Source organism: Arvicola amphibius, chromosome 6, assembly GCF_903992535.2.
Source record: "Arvicola amphibius chromosome 6, mArvAmp1.2, whole genome shotgun sequence".
Taxonomy (NCBI): Eukaryota; Metazoa; Chordata; class Mammalia; order Rodentia; family Cricetidae; genus Arvicola; species Arvicola amphibius.
In genome coordinates, this window is record NC_052052.2 from 47,220,149 (window position 1) to 47,237,014 (window position 16,866).

Genomic DNA, 16,866 nt, shown 5'->3' on the forward strand with positions numbered 1-16,866 from the left:
CACACCCAGACTTGGCTCCTCTGCTTACACAGAGGATGGCGGGAGCACGGCAGGCAGAGTCTTCCTGCCGAGTGCAACAGTCCCACGGGATAATAGGTGGTCATGCTGGGAGAAGGCAAGCTCAGGGTACCCCAAGACTTCGAGGCCATTCCTCTCCATGCCACTGTCTGCTCTTGGCTAGACGGGGGTCCAGTTTCTTTCATTACAGCAATAGTAGCAACAACAACAATAAGAAGCCTTTAAAAAAATGCACCATGGGACAACGGGCAATCTTTACTAGAAATTATAAAACTAGCCCCTGCCTGGCCATTAATGTTTTCTAAAAAAAAAAATCCACATGGTGTGTGTGTGTGTGTGTGTGGTGTATATGTGTGTGTGTGGTGTGTGTGTGTGGTGTGTGTATGTGTGTATGTGTGGTGTGTGTGTGTGTGGTGTGTGTGTGTGGTGTGTGTGGTGTGTGTGTGGTGTGTGTGTGGTGTATATGTGTGTGTGTGGTGTGTGTGGTGTATGTGTGTGTGTGGTGTGTGTGTGGTGTGTGTGTGTGTGTGGTGTGTGTGTGTGTGGTGTGTGTGTGTGGTGTGTGTGTGTGGTGTGTGTGTGTGTGTGGTGTGTGTGTGTGTGTGTGTGTGGTGTGATTTGTGCCACAGAACGCCTGTGGGGTCAGAAAGTGTGAGGAGGTTGGTTCTCTGCCTTCCACCGCGTGGGTCCTGGGAATCACACCCAGGTCCTCAGGCTTGATGGCAAGTACCTTTTCTCACTGATCCATCTCACTGGCCCTGGCCGGCCATTACAGTTAAAACATTTTCCTCATTTTAACCTAGAACTTTGGCGTGATCTCTGTTTACATGCAGAGACCCTGCAGCTGGGAAGAATAAATGATTCGCCATAGCCAGGCAGCGGCAGTGTCGTCTGCCATCACCGCGCCTGTGCTTCCTACGCCACGTCACACATAGGCGCCCAGTGTCGGATGGGATTCTTTCATGCTGGAGTCTGAGACTCCTGTCTATGGGGACCACAGTCAGCACGGACATACTCACCGCACTGGGAAAAGGTCCACTGTTCTTACTGTTCACCCGAAAGGTTATCAGAAACCTCAGACGCACTGCTGAGAAACTGCTCAGAAATTAGGATGGTGAAGGTTTTTAATATTTTGGGATAACTTTAAAAGTTAAATGTGCTTCTTAGTTACATCACATCGAGTACCTGGGATGTTTGGAACCAACAATGTAGTAAAGGTCACACAACCAATTTCCTTCCAAAAAAGTCAACAGCTTGGTATCATATACCTGACATTCCTATTTCATTTTTACAAAGCTATTCAATACTTTGAGTAGTGACTAAGCATAATGGAGAAAATGCCCTGTCTTACCCTGAGACATAAAGCCAGGAAAACATGATTTCTTATTTAAGAGGGACTTCAGTAAAGTGAAATTATCACCTGAGATGTTGCTCTTGAATTAAGACACAATGCACTGATTTTAAACAACAACGGTGGGGAGGCATTTTACAGAACCGTAGAGTTCAAAGGAAATGAAGCAAGTCTTACGACACCCAAAAAGACGTCAAAACTACAGAAAACAGGAATCCCTACTGCTTATCTGAAAACCATGGAGTAAGTGGGTCTGCAGTATGTGGATGGCTGTACTGGTGATATCTTAATATAGGCTTAGACCAAGGGAGAAAGACTCACAATTAGGTCTTCAGCTGGCAAATATGCCCAGCATTTAAGCCCCTGACTCGAGGCTAGAAACACCCAGAACAAACTGTTTATTTCCAGATAAATCCTGTGCTTAAAACAGAACTGGCTCCGATCAGCAATGAAGTTGATTCCTCTGCAGTGAGTGTCTTAGTTACACTAAGGAAACACAGCCCATTTGTGAGCTGTAGGGCAAAATCTTAGCAGATGAAATCTACACAGTTTGCTAAAGCTAAACTCAGGGTCCATTCTCTTTTTCTTATCTTTCTTAATAAGGAAAAGATTTTCAGTTTCAAAAATACATGGTCCAGGACAGGCTCTAAAAAAGCTGCAGAGAAACCCTGTCTTGAAAAACCAAAAAAAAAAAAAAAAAAAAAAGAAAAAAGAATGAAACTGACCATGCTTAAGCATATACATGTTTATATGTTAAAGCATCGCTTAACGGCACCAAATATATTATTATCAGAAAAATAGCATAGAGAACTTTTTCATCTTGCAAAATTGAAACTTCTGTCCAGGGTAAGAAAGGGCATTTTCTCCGTTATGCTTACTCACTACTCAAAGTATTGAATAGCTTTGTAAACTTAGAATATTGTTCAATTTTAAAAAGAAAGAAATTCTATCACATAGTTAACATGATAAATCATGAGGACATTATTCAAAGATAAGATAGACCCCAAAATAAATGTAGTGTAATTTCACCTTCATGAGACTCGAAAACTGCTTTCTTACAACATCTAGGACCACCAGCCTAGGGATGGTTCCACTCACAGTGAGTCGGTCCCTCCCACATCAAACATTAACCATCAATCAAGAAAACACTCTATAGGCGTCTCTGTATTAATTCTCGGTTGAAGTTCCCTCTTCCTAAATGCCTCTAATTTGTGTCAAGTTGACATAAAATTAGTTAAACACCATTAATTCACAAATGTTTGGGTTGTTGTAGTGTACATGGGTGTTTAGATATCTCTTCAATATCCTGCTTTCAATTCTATTGGATAAATACCTAAAAATGAGACTGGTGGATTATATGGACGGTCTACTCTTCCTTTTTGAGAGACCTCTGTATTTTTTGCACAAACAGCTGTATATTTTACACATTCACCAGCGCTGACCAGCAACTCCAATTCTCCCACTTCTTCACTCACACTTGCTACATTTGAGGGAAAGAGGGGAATAGTGGCCATCTTAATAGACACAAAGTGGTGTCACGTGGTGTTTGATATGTCTATCTAATGAGAAGGGACACTCAGCATATTGTCACATGTTTATTAGCCATTTGTGGATCTTTGGAGAAAGGTGCCTTTGGCTCATTTGCTCACTGTCTTCCCGAGCTAATCTTGAAGTGAAAACATTTACTGGGCTTTAAAAGTTAAAATCTCTTTCACCGTTAGCAAACCAATTTGAGAGTGTTAAGTCCAGTCCGGTCAAACTTCAGCAAACTATATGACCAAGTATCTTGTCTGACGCATGACGCCCTTATGGGTGATGTGGAGGGAAGGTGGGGTAGTACTGGCCTTGGGTGGGTTTATAAGTTTCCATTTGCCTTTGCCTAGTACTGTTCAACAACAAACCACAGTGAAATTGTAGTGGGCTACGCTTTAGGGGAACTGCCTGTTTCACTTTGTCAGTGATTTCCTTATCCTTCTTGAAGTGGGCCGATCCTAGGACAAAACAGCAGCAGAAATTTATAGATAAATACTAGAACTTGCATTCTAGCCAAAGAAAGACTTCATAAAATACATGATTTACAAAGCTCAAACACAGAGTGACGTAACTCACTCTCTTCCTTCTGAAGGCTAGTAATACATTTCATTGGTTCAAGGTTCAAGTGGAGCACACACAGCATGATGAAAATGCCCTAAGGACATCACATATGACCTTCCAACCAGTCAGCCACATAGCAGCTTCCATTGCCAGTCTGGGAAATAACCAAGCACATCATGGACTACTGCTTGCTCTGGTCACAAAGCCCTAACTGATGCATTCTATTCTAAAGAGGCATCTTCTAATTTGAAAAAAACAGCAACCACCCAGAGGCAGACAATAGGTAAGGAAAAGAAGGAACCAAGAAGAAAGCCAAATTGGGATGAGACAGACGTTTTGAATCTGTAGCGCTGGGGGAGAGACCAGGGCCTGTGCATACTTGCCAAGCACTCCAGCTTTGCCCTGTACCCTCAGATCATCAGTTTTGGTTTCCGTGTTACAAAAGAGACAGACCCGGGAGTGCTGGGGACCAGCCTACTTCAGAGGAGAACAAGTGTTCCCTCCCTGGAGGCACCTGGCAACGTTTATACAGAGGCCGGTGAGCCTCATGGGACCTTCCAGGGTTCTCTGATTTTATTTTATAAATTTGAGTCAACGTAACTTATTTAGGGCCCTCCAAAATTCTTGACTCCTACAAAGCAATGGCAAGTCAGTGAATTCTGAGTGTCCTCAGACAGCCAGGTCCACTCCTAGTCTTTTTCTGTCCGGTTCCATGCCAAGGCTGATTTCTATGGCCACCATCAACGGGGGACCCTGATCACTGGCTTCCACAGTGAGGTGGGGACAGCAGTAGTGGATGGCTACCAGGAAAGCATGTTGGAACTCAACTTCCTCCTTCCCTGGCTCCATGTCCTCGATAACACACCTGCTTAAACAGTTCTCCAAACTTTCCTTATTCTGCCGGTGCCGCTTGTTTCCTGCCAGAAGCATGAATGACTGCTCCCAAGTCAATAGCACCCATCACTGCAGACTATCAGAATTCTGTCACCAAAGAGAGGCAATGGGAAGTTCATATTGGTGTGGGTCCAAAGAGTGAGGAATTTCCCACAGTTTATTTCGAGAGCAGCCACACAGTGGGTCGACAACTGAACATTCGTGGGCATGGTTAAAAATCAGCAGGGCCCGGAGAGGTAGCTGAGTGGTTAAGAACAGATGCTGCTCTTATAGAAGACCTTAGCTCGGCTCCTAACACCTGTATGGGATGGCTCACAACCACTTGTAGCCCCAGCTTCAGGGAATCAGAAGCCCTCTCCTAGATTCCGTGGATACTTGCACTCACACATTACATGTGCAGATTCACATGCATGCACAGATCTACCCGTAATTAAACAATAAAGCTAGTGTTCACTTCGGCAGCACATATACTAAAATTGGAAGGACACAGAGAAGATTAGCACGACCCCTGAACAAGGATGACATGCAAATTCATAAAGGCTTCCTTTTATGTTTAAAACAAAACAAAACAAACAAAAGCAAAAAAAAACCCAAAAACCCTAATCTTAAAACTAAACCACCATAGCCACTGCCAACAACAGAAAACACCTTGAAAGCCCATTATTTTATGACCAAAATTTTAACAGGGCCAGGCAGGATGTTTTGGTTCACTAATGTTCATTTCTTTGTTAAAAATACATAAAGACTAGAAACTAAAGAGCACTTTAGAAATCGCAGTGCAAAAATAGCCCTTTCAGAACTCTGCAGACTACAAAAGGTTCGTCTCCATCCCTTGCCACCATCCGGCTCGCTGTAAGGTTCAATTTCGGCTTAAAGAAATGGCGGAATGACAAATTGCCTCGCAACAAGACGGGAGAAGGCTGCTGACAGAGTGAGCTAAAAACGGCAGTGTTCGCAATCTGGAAAGCATCTGCCCTGCCCAGAGCGCTAAACGACCACACTGCAGAAAGTGGTCTGTGACGAAGCAGAGCTCACGAGTGTGTTTGGGAGGTGATGGCACAAGTCAGGGCTATTCAGGTACAGAGCCCAACAATGTGCTCTTTGGCAAATTGTTGCAAGCCAAGGCGCTAAAAGGGAAAACAAAAGCCGCGGGCCAGCTGTAAGCATTCCAAAGGGAACCACCTGGCTCACGAGTTTTCACACGGTTGGCACGGGCAAAAACTGTCCTGCCGCTTAGTAGCCGCGCTTGTTTGGTAGAGGAGAGAACTTTACATAAGGAGAAATAGAGAACACACAGCAGGTTTTATGCAGTGAAAGGTCGAGTCAAGGGGTCAAGCTGTGAACAAGAAAACAGTAACACAAGCAGCAGTCAGCATCCCCATACACGGCTCCCCATGACAACAAGCTTCTACCAACCAGAGCCAATAGAGGGACCCAACCAGTGGAGGATGCAGAAAGAAGTCGGGGAACACACAGCGAAAGGAAAGGCTAGACCTTTCCGAGGGGGTTTCTCAGAGGTCCGAGACCCACAGCTCCACCCCAGAGATGAGGAAAAGAGCAGCCTCGAGGACGACAGTGACTCGGGGAAGCCAGCTGTGTCCAGGTGCCGGCTGGGAAGGACGCTGAGGGAATCTTTTTGGTTTCCGCCTCATCCAAGCTGGTGTCCTGAAAGGCGGTCAGGGACTAGAGGTGAGACCCAAACAGTGAAGCTCTGCAGGCGGGATCTACAGAGGACAGCCAGCTTTGACAACTGGACACACCCAGGGACAGAGATGGGACTCAGTGGGGAAAGGACAAAGGTCCAGGTGGGGGCACTTTATCAACGGATGGTATCCCAAAGCACAGAAATCAGGATGATGAAAGAGCAAAAGAAAATGATAAGAGAATGATCATTCCTCCAAAATAAGCCCGAGGTTGTTCTTGAAAGAGGTTTGGCATGGTGGAAGGGCAGAAAGAGTCCAGGGACCTGCTTTTGTCTTCGCAGCAGGAAAACATATGCCTCTTTAGCTTCTCCATCATTAAAATGGAGATGATCCCTTATCTTACAGAGAGAATGAAATTAATCAATGCAACGTATTTTATTGAGCATCAACCGAGTCTTAGACCAGATACTGGTGTAAGAATCTGGCAAGATATTCGACTGGTAGCAGTCACCACGATGCTGTATAGCACATATCATTAGCTTTCAAAGATGGCAGACACAGTGAAGGGAACCAGCTAACAGGGCTTGATGTGGTTCTGACATTCTAATTTGATTCCCTTACTAGATTGTATGTCTTCGTAGGGTGTGGTCTATTTAGTTCATTCACAGACTGGAGCATAGAAGCTCAACACAGGCTGGTTTCAGTGATGGACAGTCTTTCTAATGTCAGAAATGCCTGGGACATGAACGACAAACAGGGAGAAGGAGAGCTGAGGTCTTGCTGGTATTATTTTTGTACTTAAAAAAGAAAAAAAAAGCTTCCTTTGAGAATCCTCTAGACACATGCACCCAACCCTGCCCAGGCAAACCCAGAATTCTAAGTAGCTATATTAGGCTTACCTTAGTTTTATATTCTATTCTAGAGTGAAATTCATAAATAAAGCAATCATCAGCAAACTCGGAGTGTTGGTATTTTAGAAAGTATAACAAATGTCAGTCTTTTTCTGCTTAAAGCTTGCACTATTTCTTTTAGCCTTACTGAGTCGAAACTAAAACAAAAAATTGTTGGTTGGAAAATGAGAAATCCCATGATAATTTTGAAATTTCCTTAGCTTTGACCAAACTAGAGAATGCAAGACTATTCCCTTGAAATTCTATCCTACTTGAGAAGGAGAAGGAAAATGACTCATTTCCAATCTGCCCCACACCATACAGCTCAGTGCAGGATGAAGCTATTACAATTTTTCTTATACGTATTTGTGTGTGTGTGTGTGTGTGTGTATATACATACCATGGCATGTATGTGGAGGTCACAGCACAGTTTGCAGGGCTTCTCCCACCACGGGGGAATCTCTGGAGTGGAACCCTGTGACGAGAGCCTTTACCCTCTGAGACGCCTTGTCAGCTCCAAAGTTCTTTTAATCTGTCTGCCTATCTGTGTATCTATGTATTTATCTGTTATGTATGTATGTATTATTTATGTATCTATCCATCTATCTACCTATCTATCTCCAGATATGCTCACATACATAAACCCCAGAGCTTAGAAGGCTGACTGTAGGTTGATACATGGATCTTATCTTTTATTTATTTATTTATTTATTTATTTATTTATTTATTTATTTATTTATTTTGAGGAAACTAAAAGATTTTGGGCACACTTTAGCAGTTACAAAGTAGATCCATTGTGGCCACTCTGTTAGGGCTTATGAGGGCTTATGAGAAGCCTTGGTATTTGCTGGCTTTCTTCTGACTTCTGCACTAGGGAGTCACTGCCTCTCAGTAGCTTTTTATTAGTCACATGTCAAGGGTTCCCTGCTCCTTTAATGGGTGTATATGACGCTTGACTTGAAGAATTCAAGAGGTACCGTGTTCTTTCAAAATGGAAAAAAAAAAAACACCCAACTTTAAACAACAAAATCCTAAGTGGCAAAAACTGTCTCATGTCTAGATTTAATGTTCATCTAAATTTACTGTTCTACAACAAGACTTAACCAGCCCCAAGAATTTTGAGTAAACTGTCTGCAAGTTGATATCGAGAAAGAAATACGCTGTGCCCTTCCAGCATGACTGACTGACTAACGCCACTAAATAATGAGCTATCACCATTAGCGGAGTCTAGAACCGGCACGGTGGAGCCCAGAGATTAAGGCTTGCATTTTTAAAAATTGTAATTGTCATAAGGTATTTAGATTCATGAGAGGAGAGTGTCTGTCAGAAGAGCACGACCTTTGAGTGTAGTCGGAGCTGCAAGCTGGAGATGAGGGTTTCAGATCCTGTCAGTGTCTGGCTGTGTGACACTGGTAAGACCCTTCTCACCCTCAGCGACACATACCCAAACCACTTTCTCCATATCATAGGAGCTTTAAATGGGGATGAAGTCACCGAGCAGCAAGCATCCTGAAGGCACACAGTAGACGCTCTACAGATATAAGCCTTCTGTGACATCAGAATAGCACTTGAATCCTTGAACAGATCGTGAACAGAGTTTCCAGTTTGGGGGGGGAGTGACTTTCCTACTTCTGAACAGCATTCATTCACTGAAACCTAAAGGCCGGACATCAATTAGAGATAGTCAGGGTTGGTCGTGCATGCTTAGAAACTCCCAGCACTCAGAAGATTTCAAAGCCAGCCTGGTCTACATAGCAAGACCCCGTCTTAAAAACAGAAAAGACTTCATCTAAAGGTTAAGGTGTTATCATCCAGATGGAACAAATGACGCATTTCTTAGTAGTATTTGGTCCAGGTTACACCAAAATTCTTTTTCTGTGATTTTCTTCCTCTATGCAAAAGCTACCAAAGCCCAAAGCTCTGGAGTCACCCTCGAGTTTTCTCCCATAGCCCACGTCTGACCGGCCAGTGACCCTAGTATTCACTAGTTTCCAGATGCACCCTGAACCCGCCCACAGGCCACCGCCTCCTGCACCTCTCCTCTTGATAAAGTGTCTCTGTTTCAACATGTCAAGATGTCAGCCTTCTGCACAGAACACTCTGATGCTTGTCTGTGCACTCAGCATCAGCCTTCCAGGCCATGAAGCTGCCAGCTTACCAGTCTGCTGGGTCTGTGACTTTTGGGACTTCATCTAATCCTCCTCCTTGCTCTGGGACCTACACCTTGCTCTTTTGGGGTAGACCACTCTCAGGGCCCCGTCTTTCCTCCTTCCTTGATAAGTGGGTTTACAACTAGTGGCTTGGACTATCACCCGTTCAGACACCCAGCTCCTTACGACTGACTGTGTTACCTGTTTTTTATGACCACTTATTTTGTTTGGTCCTACTTTGAAGCTGTTGGACTGGCTGTCTTGGCAGTGACATCTTAGCGCACCTACTCACTGGGACCAGTCCACCCAGGCATAAATACTAGGACCATAAAGTTGAATCAGCTCCAAAGTATCTCCAACCCCTAGGTGTTTCTCACCAGCACTTTCCTCCTCTCTCACACTCGGTAACCATTCAGTAGAAGTGAACAAACCCACAGCAACTCCATTTTCCTCCCAGACATCCCTGCCCCTCTGTACTGTTAGTGGCCAAGACAAAGATCACAAGTTAGTAGATTGCCCTGGGCAACTGAGCCATGACTGCAGAGTCGCCCTGTTTCATGGGTGATTTCAGTCAGATGGAACAGTTTTCTTGCTGCTTCCAGTACATCTGTGTGCCAAGAATATTCCCGTGTCTGTGGGCATCCTGGGAAAACACGCTTTTCTACAGGGATGGCTGTGATCGCCTATCTGACCTGTGCCTCTGGAAAGCGGTCCCCACAGGGCAATGACTACAGGTGCTGGCTGAGGGCGACACTGGTGCCTGTAGAGACAGCCGGGCTCCTGTAGGATGGAGACGGGTTGGGATCGAGAGCGCGCGATCAACCACATTCACTCTCGTAGGCCGCCTTCTACATGGGGACTGGGATGCCTGAAAGGTGGCGGGGATACATTAGGGCCAGTGACTTTTATTTACCGCATGCTGGGATGTCACACAGGTCAGACTTGAAGTTTTCATCCAGGGTGAAGCACCAGGGGGCTTCCTTCTGGTTGCCAGGGTTGCGGCAGTAGGAGTGGCCTCCGTTGAGCTCTGGAAAGCGCAGGGCGGTGAAGCTGTGGGTGTGGGGGTACTGAGAATTCCATGGCTGGCACTGGCGTCCTGACTTGGTCACGCTGACGGTCCCCCGGTAGTCGACACCTGTGCTGTTGTAGCACTTGTGATCTGGAAAACATGACAATCACAGGAGGAGTCACTGGGGGCCCTGTCCTTCTTGACGGCTGTGTGGGTGTAGGGAAGGAAGGGCAGCCTAAGACCATGCTACCATGCGGACACAAGTCTCTCTGCCAGTGGGGAGGGGTGGGCCTTTCTCCCTGTTAGCTGGGCTTGTACTCACATTCCTGGGAGGATTTAAAGCTTATGCTTCTGGAATAAAATGAGCTTTTGCAGTGTTTTTAATGGGGAAATACCAAAGAAATGGGAGTGGGAAGGGACCTGGGCACAGGGGGAATCTCTTATGGTTCACAAGTGAGTGGCTCAAAGATTCAAGGCAACCATTTTCTTCCATTCCAACTGGCCATCTTAGAAACTGCATGATGGGGGCTGGAGAGATGGCTCAGCGGTTAAGAGCATTGCCTGCTCTTCCAAAGGTCCTGAGTTTAATTTCCAGCAACCACATGGTGGCTCATAACCATCTGTAATGAGAATTGGTGCCCTCTTCTGGGCTGCAGACATACATACAGACAGAATATTGTATAAATAAATGAATGGATGAATGAATGAATGAATGAATAAATAAACAAACAAACAAACAAATAAATAAATAAATAATTTAAAAGAAACTGCAGGATGGAAGAACCTAGAGGTAACTCACAGGATGGGTCTACTGGAGGCGGTGCGGTCTGTGTTTCAAGGAGACTTGGGGCTGTTTGCGCTGATGGAATGGGCTGCTTGCGGGAAAGCGGGCTCTTGTACATGGCCCAAAGGGAAACGGGGAGAGGGACAGCCTACTGTCAGGAGTGGTGAGAGACTGGGGAAGGGGAACACACCTTCACGTGCAGTGGTCAAGTGTGGTACAGTGTACACAACATGAAACTGAACACGAGCTCACTTGGTACATTCCAGATTGTACGGCCTCCCTACTACCTCTTACAGCAGGGCTACCCCTGAAGCGGAGTCCATACCCATCGGTCAGTTCTTCCTACCATGGCTGCCTCAGAACCTCGAATCTGCTTCACGTCCCAATGGATCTGTCCATTTTGGACACGTCCTATAACTGGGATCATGTAATGATTTCTTACACTTAGCACCGTACTTTAAGGTTTCACCCAGTTGTATCTCTGTATTTCATTTTTATGGGTGGTATTTCAATGTGTGCATATATATATATATATATATATATATATATATATATATATATATACAAAATCATCTGATTTTATAATAAAAGTTATTTTGAGGTGGGGTCTCTAGTACCCCAGGCTGGACCTGAACTTACAAACTCATAGTGTAGAGAAGGATGGTTTTTAACTGTTAATCCTCTTGGCCCCCATATCTTGAGGGCTGGGATTACAGACATGCATCACCTAGTTTATGTAGTGCTGGGAATGAACCCAGAGCTTTGTGAATGTCCACCAAGCACTCCACCAACTGACCTACATCCTCAGCTTCTTTTGTGACTAATTCTATCATGAACAATCTTTTGAGCTGGGCAGTGGCGGTGCACGCCTTTAATCCCAGCACTCGGGAGACAGAAGCAGGTGGATCTCTGTGCATTCGAGGTCAGCCTGGGCTACAGAGTGAGTTCCAGGACGGGCTCCAAAGTTACACAGAGAAACCCTCTCTTGAAAAACCAAAATAATATAATAATAATAATAATAATAATAATTTAATGTATATGTGTGTTTTGGCTGCATAAATATGTGTGTGTAACATTTATGCCTAGTGTTTATAGAGCCAGAAGGGGACATTGGATCCCTCAGAACTGGAGTTAAGAATAATTTTGAGCTGCCATGCAGGTGCTGGGAACTGAACCCAAGTCTTCTGCAAGAGCAGCAAATGCTCTTAATTGCTGATAATCTCTAGCCCGTATTGTGAACACACTTCTGTGGATTTCCATTTGAAGACCTGTTTCTAATTCTTCGGATTATGTCCTCAGGAGTGGAACTGCTGGGTCATGTGGTAAATTCTGTGTTTAAGTTCTTGAGAAACCAGATCCTGTATTTTTCAGTTGTCTTCATGTAACCTCTCCAAGGCAATTCTGTCTACGCCACCACAGAATGCTCAGGCGTGGTGTTCAGCTCACTGGAAGGTTAGTGATCAGTAGTTATCGGGTGTGGGCGTCAGAACTGCCACTTACTCTTGTTTATAGGATCCGCCATGGGGATGCCAATCCGTATGCAGTTCGCAGCTTCCGGGCTCTCCGGCTGGGGAAGGTCCTCACAGTTTGGCAGCTTCAGCCTCATCAAAATCATGGGATTTGATCTGGCAAAAATGTACTCTGTCTGACACAGGACATTTTCCAGGACTTCACATTCATCACGACACAAGTCGCGGGGCTTTGGGACAGATGAGGTTTCGTCACAGTACGGGAAGGCGTAGTGGCACAGGGAAGGGATGGCGAACTGAGAACACTTATCAGATAAATGGCTGGAGGTGCCAATCATGGTGAAGGCAGCTGAAAAGCAAACAGAGCTATTAACTCCCAGGGGCCAAGGTTTATCTCTGTTGTGATCCAGTCAACAGACAGGGAGAAACACACCACGGGGAATCCGCCGGGCTGAAGCCCACAAGGCCAAGGCCAGCAGATTCGTTTCAGATGTTTAAGCAGCTCACTTTCACTGGCTTGAAAAGATCATTTTGACTACAAAGTTAGAAAAACAGGATTAAATTACATATGTACCATTTCTTAATAAAAAGAATTAATTGGGTTAACGTACAATATATTTTCCTTTCTTTTCCCCCTACAAAGCAATAGGACTTTGTGTTTCACCCCATACTTTGTATTAATTTTGTGAGGCTCTAAGACATCGGAGAGCCCCAGCTCAGAGCTCGTTTCAGGCAGGGCTTGTGCTGAGCGTAGGACGGAGCTGCCAGATGGCAGGAGTTGCTGGGTGGCTTTGGACCGCTTGCTTCATTTCATTGTGGCTTGAATACTTTCTATTCCATCTTTGGAAAATGAGGCAATGCCCCGGAAGACCACAATTCAATTGTCCCAGAATGCACCACAGGCTCTCAGAGGTCTGTTAGCCTAACGTCACACACACGGCATCTATATTAAAAGGGCACCAGCCCTGAAGGCTGCCCATGAGGCTGTTTACACTGTTTCCCAAAGATCATTTCTAGGGATGTTAAGCTGATAGCATATTAATGGCTTCTGAGAAGCAAGGGTGATAGAGGCCAAACGAGTCTGGGAAGTGTTGGGTCAAACAAAATAAAATGATCTTTCTTTCAAAAGCAAAATGAAACTATAATATTTTCCAGCAAGCCAGTACTCACTGAACACATCCAAAAGAGAGCTATTATACAAAATATTTATAGGAGAACAGAATTTATTTAACGTGTATTCTTATTTGAAAGTTTGTTCAAATGCTTTTGTACTGGGGGGTAACACTGAGTTCAGCATCTCCTTCCTGTTAGGCCTATGTCTGCTCAACCCTGAGGGCCTCAACAAAAGGCAACATCACCTTCCTGCCCCTGATTCTGGTTCAACAATCCCCCTCAGCTGCTTCTCAGGTCTGTCAAGTTGCTTAGAGAACAGAATTTCTGGCCCTTTTCCTTTCCAGTGTCATGGATTTATCCATGTCTCTGTTTAGCCCTCAAGTTAAGACAACAACTACATATGCCCTTCAGAGGAACTTGTAGGATACAGTTATACTAAAATCAACTGGCCGTCCATCTGAAATGCAGATGTAACCGGGTGTCCATATCCCCATTTGCTAAATTTGGCTGCTTTTGCGAAAATATCATGGAGGACATTTTAACATACTGCAGAGGACATGGCCACTGCCCTCCTGAAAGGGGCACAAAGTAGCTGTGGTCACCATAACTGGGTGCAACATGGTGCCTGCTGGCCCGAGCCTCCCTGCCCTGTGTATTAGGAAGTGCTACACTGTGGTGTTCATGGAGAGAAGCAGTTTCCCAGATTCTCTGTAACAATAGCTCTGGGAAGAAAGTTCTCATCCAAGGTCATTCCTTCTTAGCCTACGTTACACCGCTTCCAAACGCAAGCTTGGTGAAGGCAAAGCCATGCCTGGCTCAGTCACTCTCATATCCCCAGTGTCCAGTCTGGTCCCAGCACACTGAAAGCACTCAGCAATATTTATTGAGTGTTTGTATGAATGTGAGACTTCTCGAAGCTTCCTTTTCCTCCAAGACTAACCTCTAATAAATTATTTTAATGTAAATTCCAGAGCACAGAGATCACTTCTCATGCCTCTTTATGGTCCCACTCCCAACCCCCATGCTTAGCCTAATCCTCTGTCAGGAAAGAAGCCCAGAAAAACTTCTGGCGAGAGAAGCAGTTATGTAAGTATCGTTTCTTTGATGTCACCTACCTGTGATCTGATTTTCTATTTCCCCCTGCATATGCAAAGACTCCATATATACAGTGCGGTTGCCAATAAATCGTGCACACGCAATGCCTCTGTATGGCTGACAGAATCCATCTTCTTCATACTCGTCTCTGAAAACAAAAACAAAGCACAGTGATTCTTAACACAGAACTACCTAGGCACACCATCCATTCTGGTTTGCAATGCCCTAAATGGTCACAAGGGGGCGCAGTTGGGCACTATATAATGAAGACTACACTTAACAATTTTTTTTTTTTAAATTCAGCTCTCAAAACATCCCTTAAAACATCTGTTGGTCACGTTGGTCAAGTTTCCTACACCCCCAGAAAATCATCCTGAAGCGCAAAATCATCCTTAAATATGGGAAAGAACTTTTATTTTTGCAGCTGGTCGTGGGTTGGAAGATGATGTAGCCCTGAGAGGGAAGAGGAAGCAGGCTGGAAATCTGGGCACATGCACTACAGTGTTTTGTTTTCTAAGTGCAGATTATTTCTGCTCCATTTGCTACAAAGGCGTGGGCGCATTAGCCCCAAGATTCACGCCAACTGACAAGTCAATTAGGAGATCCACAGGGTAGGAATATGGTGCAGCTGGGAGGAAGGGGGACAGTTGAGTCTCAGGGCTCCTCACTGGGTAAGACCTGTCCTGTCTCCCTGGAAGAGAAGCCAGAGCAAGCTACAGACCGAAGGATTTGAGATGAGCCACTAACTCCCAAGGAATTCTAGAGCCAATATTGATGAAAAGCGTACCTCTGCAATCCTTCAAACTTCAAATAGAGCTGCAAGAGTTTGGACTGCTTTCAAATGATAATAATACACGAACAAGGAAGTAGGTTCTATCTTGAAGATAGGGAACAGCAGCAATGACGAGAAGCTATAGGGTTGCAAGTGAAGAAACAGGAGACCAGGACTGGATAGGACCCCTCCTTCCCACAAAAGTCCTCAGTGGCCATACACACAGACGGTGGAACCAGAGCCTGGAACAACAGATCTGGGTACACTGAAGACTGCCGGCTACATTCGGGGTTCACCTTGACACCAGCTCCTCCTCTGGCTGGGGTCAACACCATCTCTACACACAGCCCTTTGCTTTCTGTGGCTTCTTCTAAGTTAGAAGACACGGCACCAAAACACTCTTCCTGTGTTCTTTCGGCAGGCTGGCCCAGCCCTGCGCATCATAAAATAGAGGTAGCAATCACTGCCCTATAGATAAAAGCCCTGTGAGCCCATCAACTCATAGAAAAGCTTATTTGTGTGTTAATTTAGGAGGGTGGGGCATCAAACTAGGGCCTCATACATGCTATACATGCTAAGTACATACTTACCCTTGAGCTTTGTCCCCAGACAGGCTTATTTTGTTTTTGAGACCAGTCTTACTATGTTATCCAGTCCAGCCAGACTTTGAACTTGTAATAGTTCTGTCTCAGTTTTTCAAGAGATTGGGAGCTACAAGCATGTACTGCCATGACTGACTGCTATTCAAGTCCCTCGAGATGGTACATTATTGTCACTAAGGTATTTACAGTGGTTCCAGGGGATGCTCATTCAAAAAGGAGACATTTACTAAGTGCCTCTTTTCCCCCTTTACTATGGCTGTGTGCAGAGATACAGGGCTGGGCTTCCACACCTAGAGGTTTTATACTCCTAGGAGACTAGAAGGCTCAGGATAGCTGCCAAATGAGCAAAAAGCCAGGGGATGGGACACTCCTCTTCTGCAGCTTCCTTAATTCTCTAAATGGCTCAGTTTGAAGGTGAAGATGGGCAAAGCATCTCTGCCTTCATCCCGAAATAGTTTGTGTGGCAAAGCCTTGAAAACCTAGCCTCCGAATACACGATAAATGAGCACATCTACCTGAGAGAGAGAGAGACCTCGAGAGTCCAGGGCTGCACAGTCCCTCATGTACCCCACGCATTTACTTTCATAAATCTTACAGTAATGGTGAAGCCTTTTTGGCTTGCATCTTACCTGAGTTGTAAAATTAACCCCACTTTTATTGGGTAACTAATACCGTAAACCTATGGGGAGAAAGAAGGCTCTGGAGGACCTCAAGCTGGTTTCTGGAAGCCTAAGTGCAGAGACCAGTGTCCACTCCACTCCCACTGCCCCTGCTAGCCCTGGCCTTGTTTTCTGTCCTTCCACATCGGTGGAGTCTGGATGTGTAAAGCGTTGCCATGACAACAGTTTCCCTCCCTACGGTAAACTCTCAAGGCCTACATTTATATCTCCTGGGAGGACAAAATCTTGGAAATACCCCCAGATATAAATCCTTAACCCACTGGGAGTTCCTGGAGTTTATGAGTGAGGCTTAGGCTAAACTT

General features: G+C 45.0%; 1 protein-coding gene and 1 non-coding gene across 2 annotated transcripts in view; one reads left to right on the top strand and one right to left on the bottom strand.

Annotated features, from left to right (window-relative positions):
* Ror1 (receptor tyrosine kinase like orphan receptor 1) overlaps positions 1-16,866 on the bottom strand; it is a 151,249-nt gene that overhangs the window by 17,313 nt on the left and 117,070 nt on the right. Inside the window, exons 10-12 of the mRNA XM_042055304.1 lie at positions 14,531-14,658; positions 12,334-12,651; positions 9,954-10,199 (exon numbers count right to left, since the gene is read on the bottom strand). Coding sequence (XP_041911238.1) covers positions 9,954-10,199; positions 12,334-12,651; positions 14,531-14,658 — 692 coding nt within the window. The remainder of the gene's footprint in view (positions 1-9,953; positions 10,200-12,333; positions 12,652-14,530; positions 14,659-16,866) is intronic.
* Positions 4,804-4,910, top strand: LOC119818210. Its single transcript, XR_005286095.1, has one exon. It is a non-coding gene; the product is annotated as a U6 spliceosomal RNA (small nuclear RNA).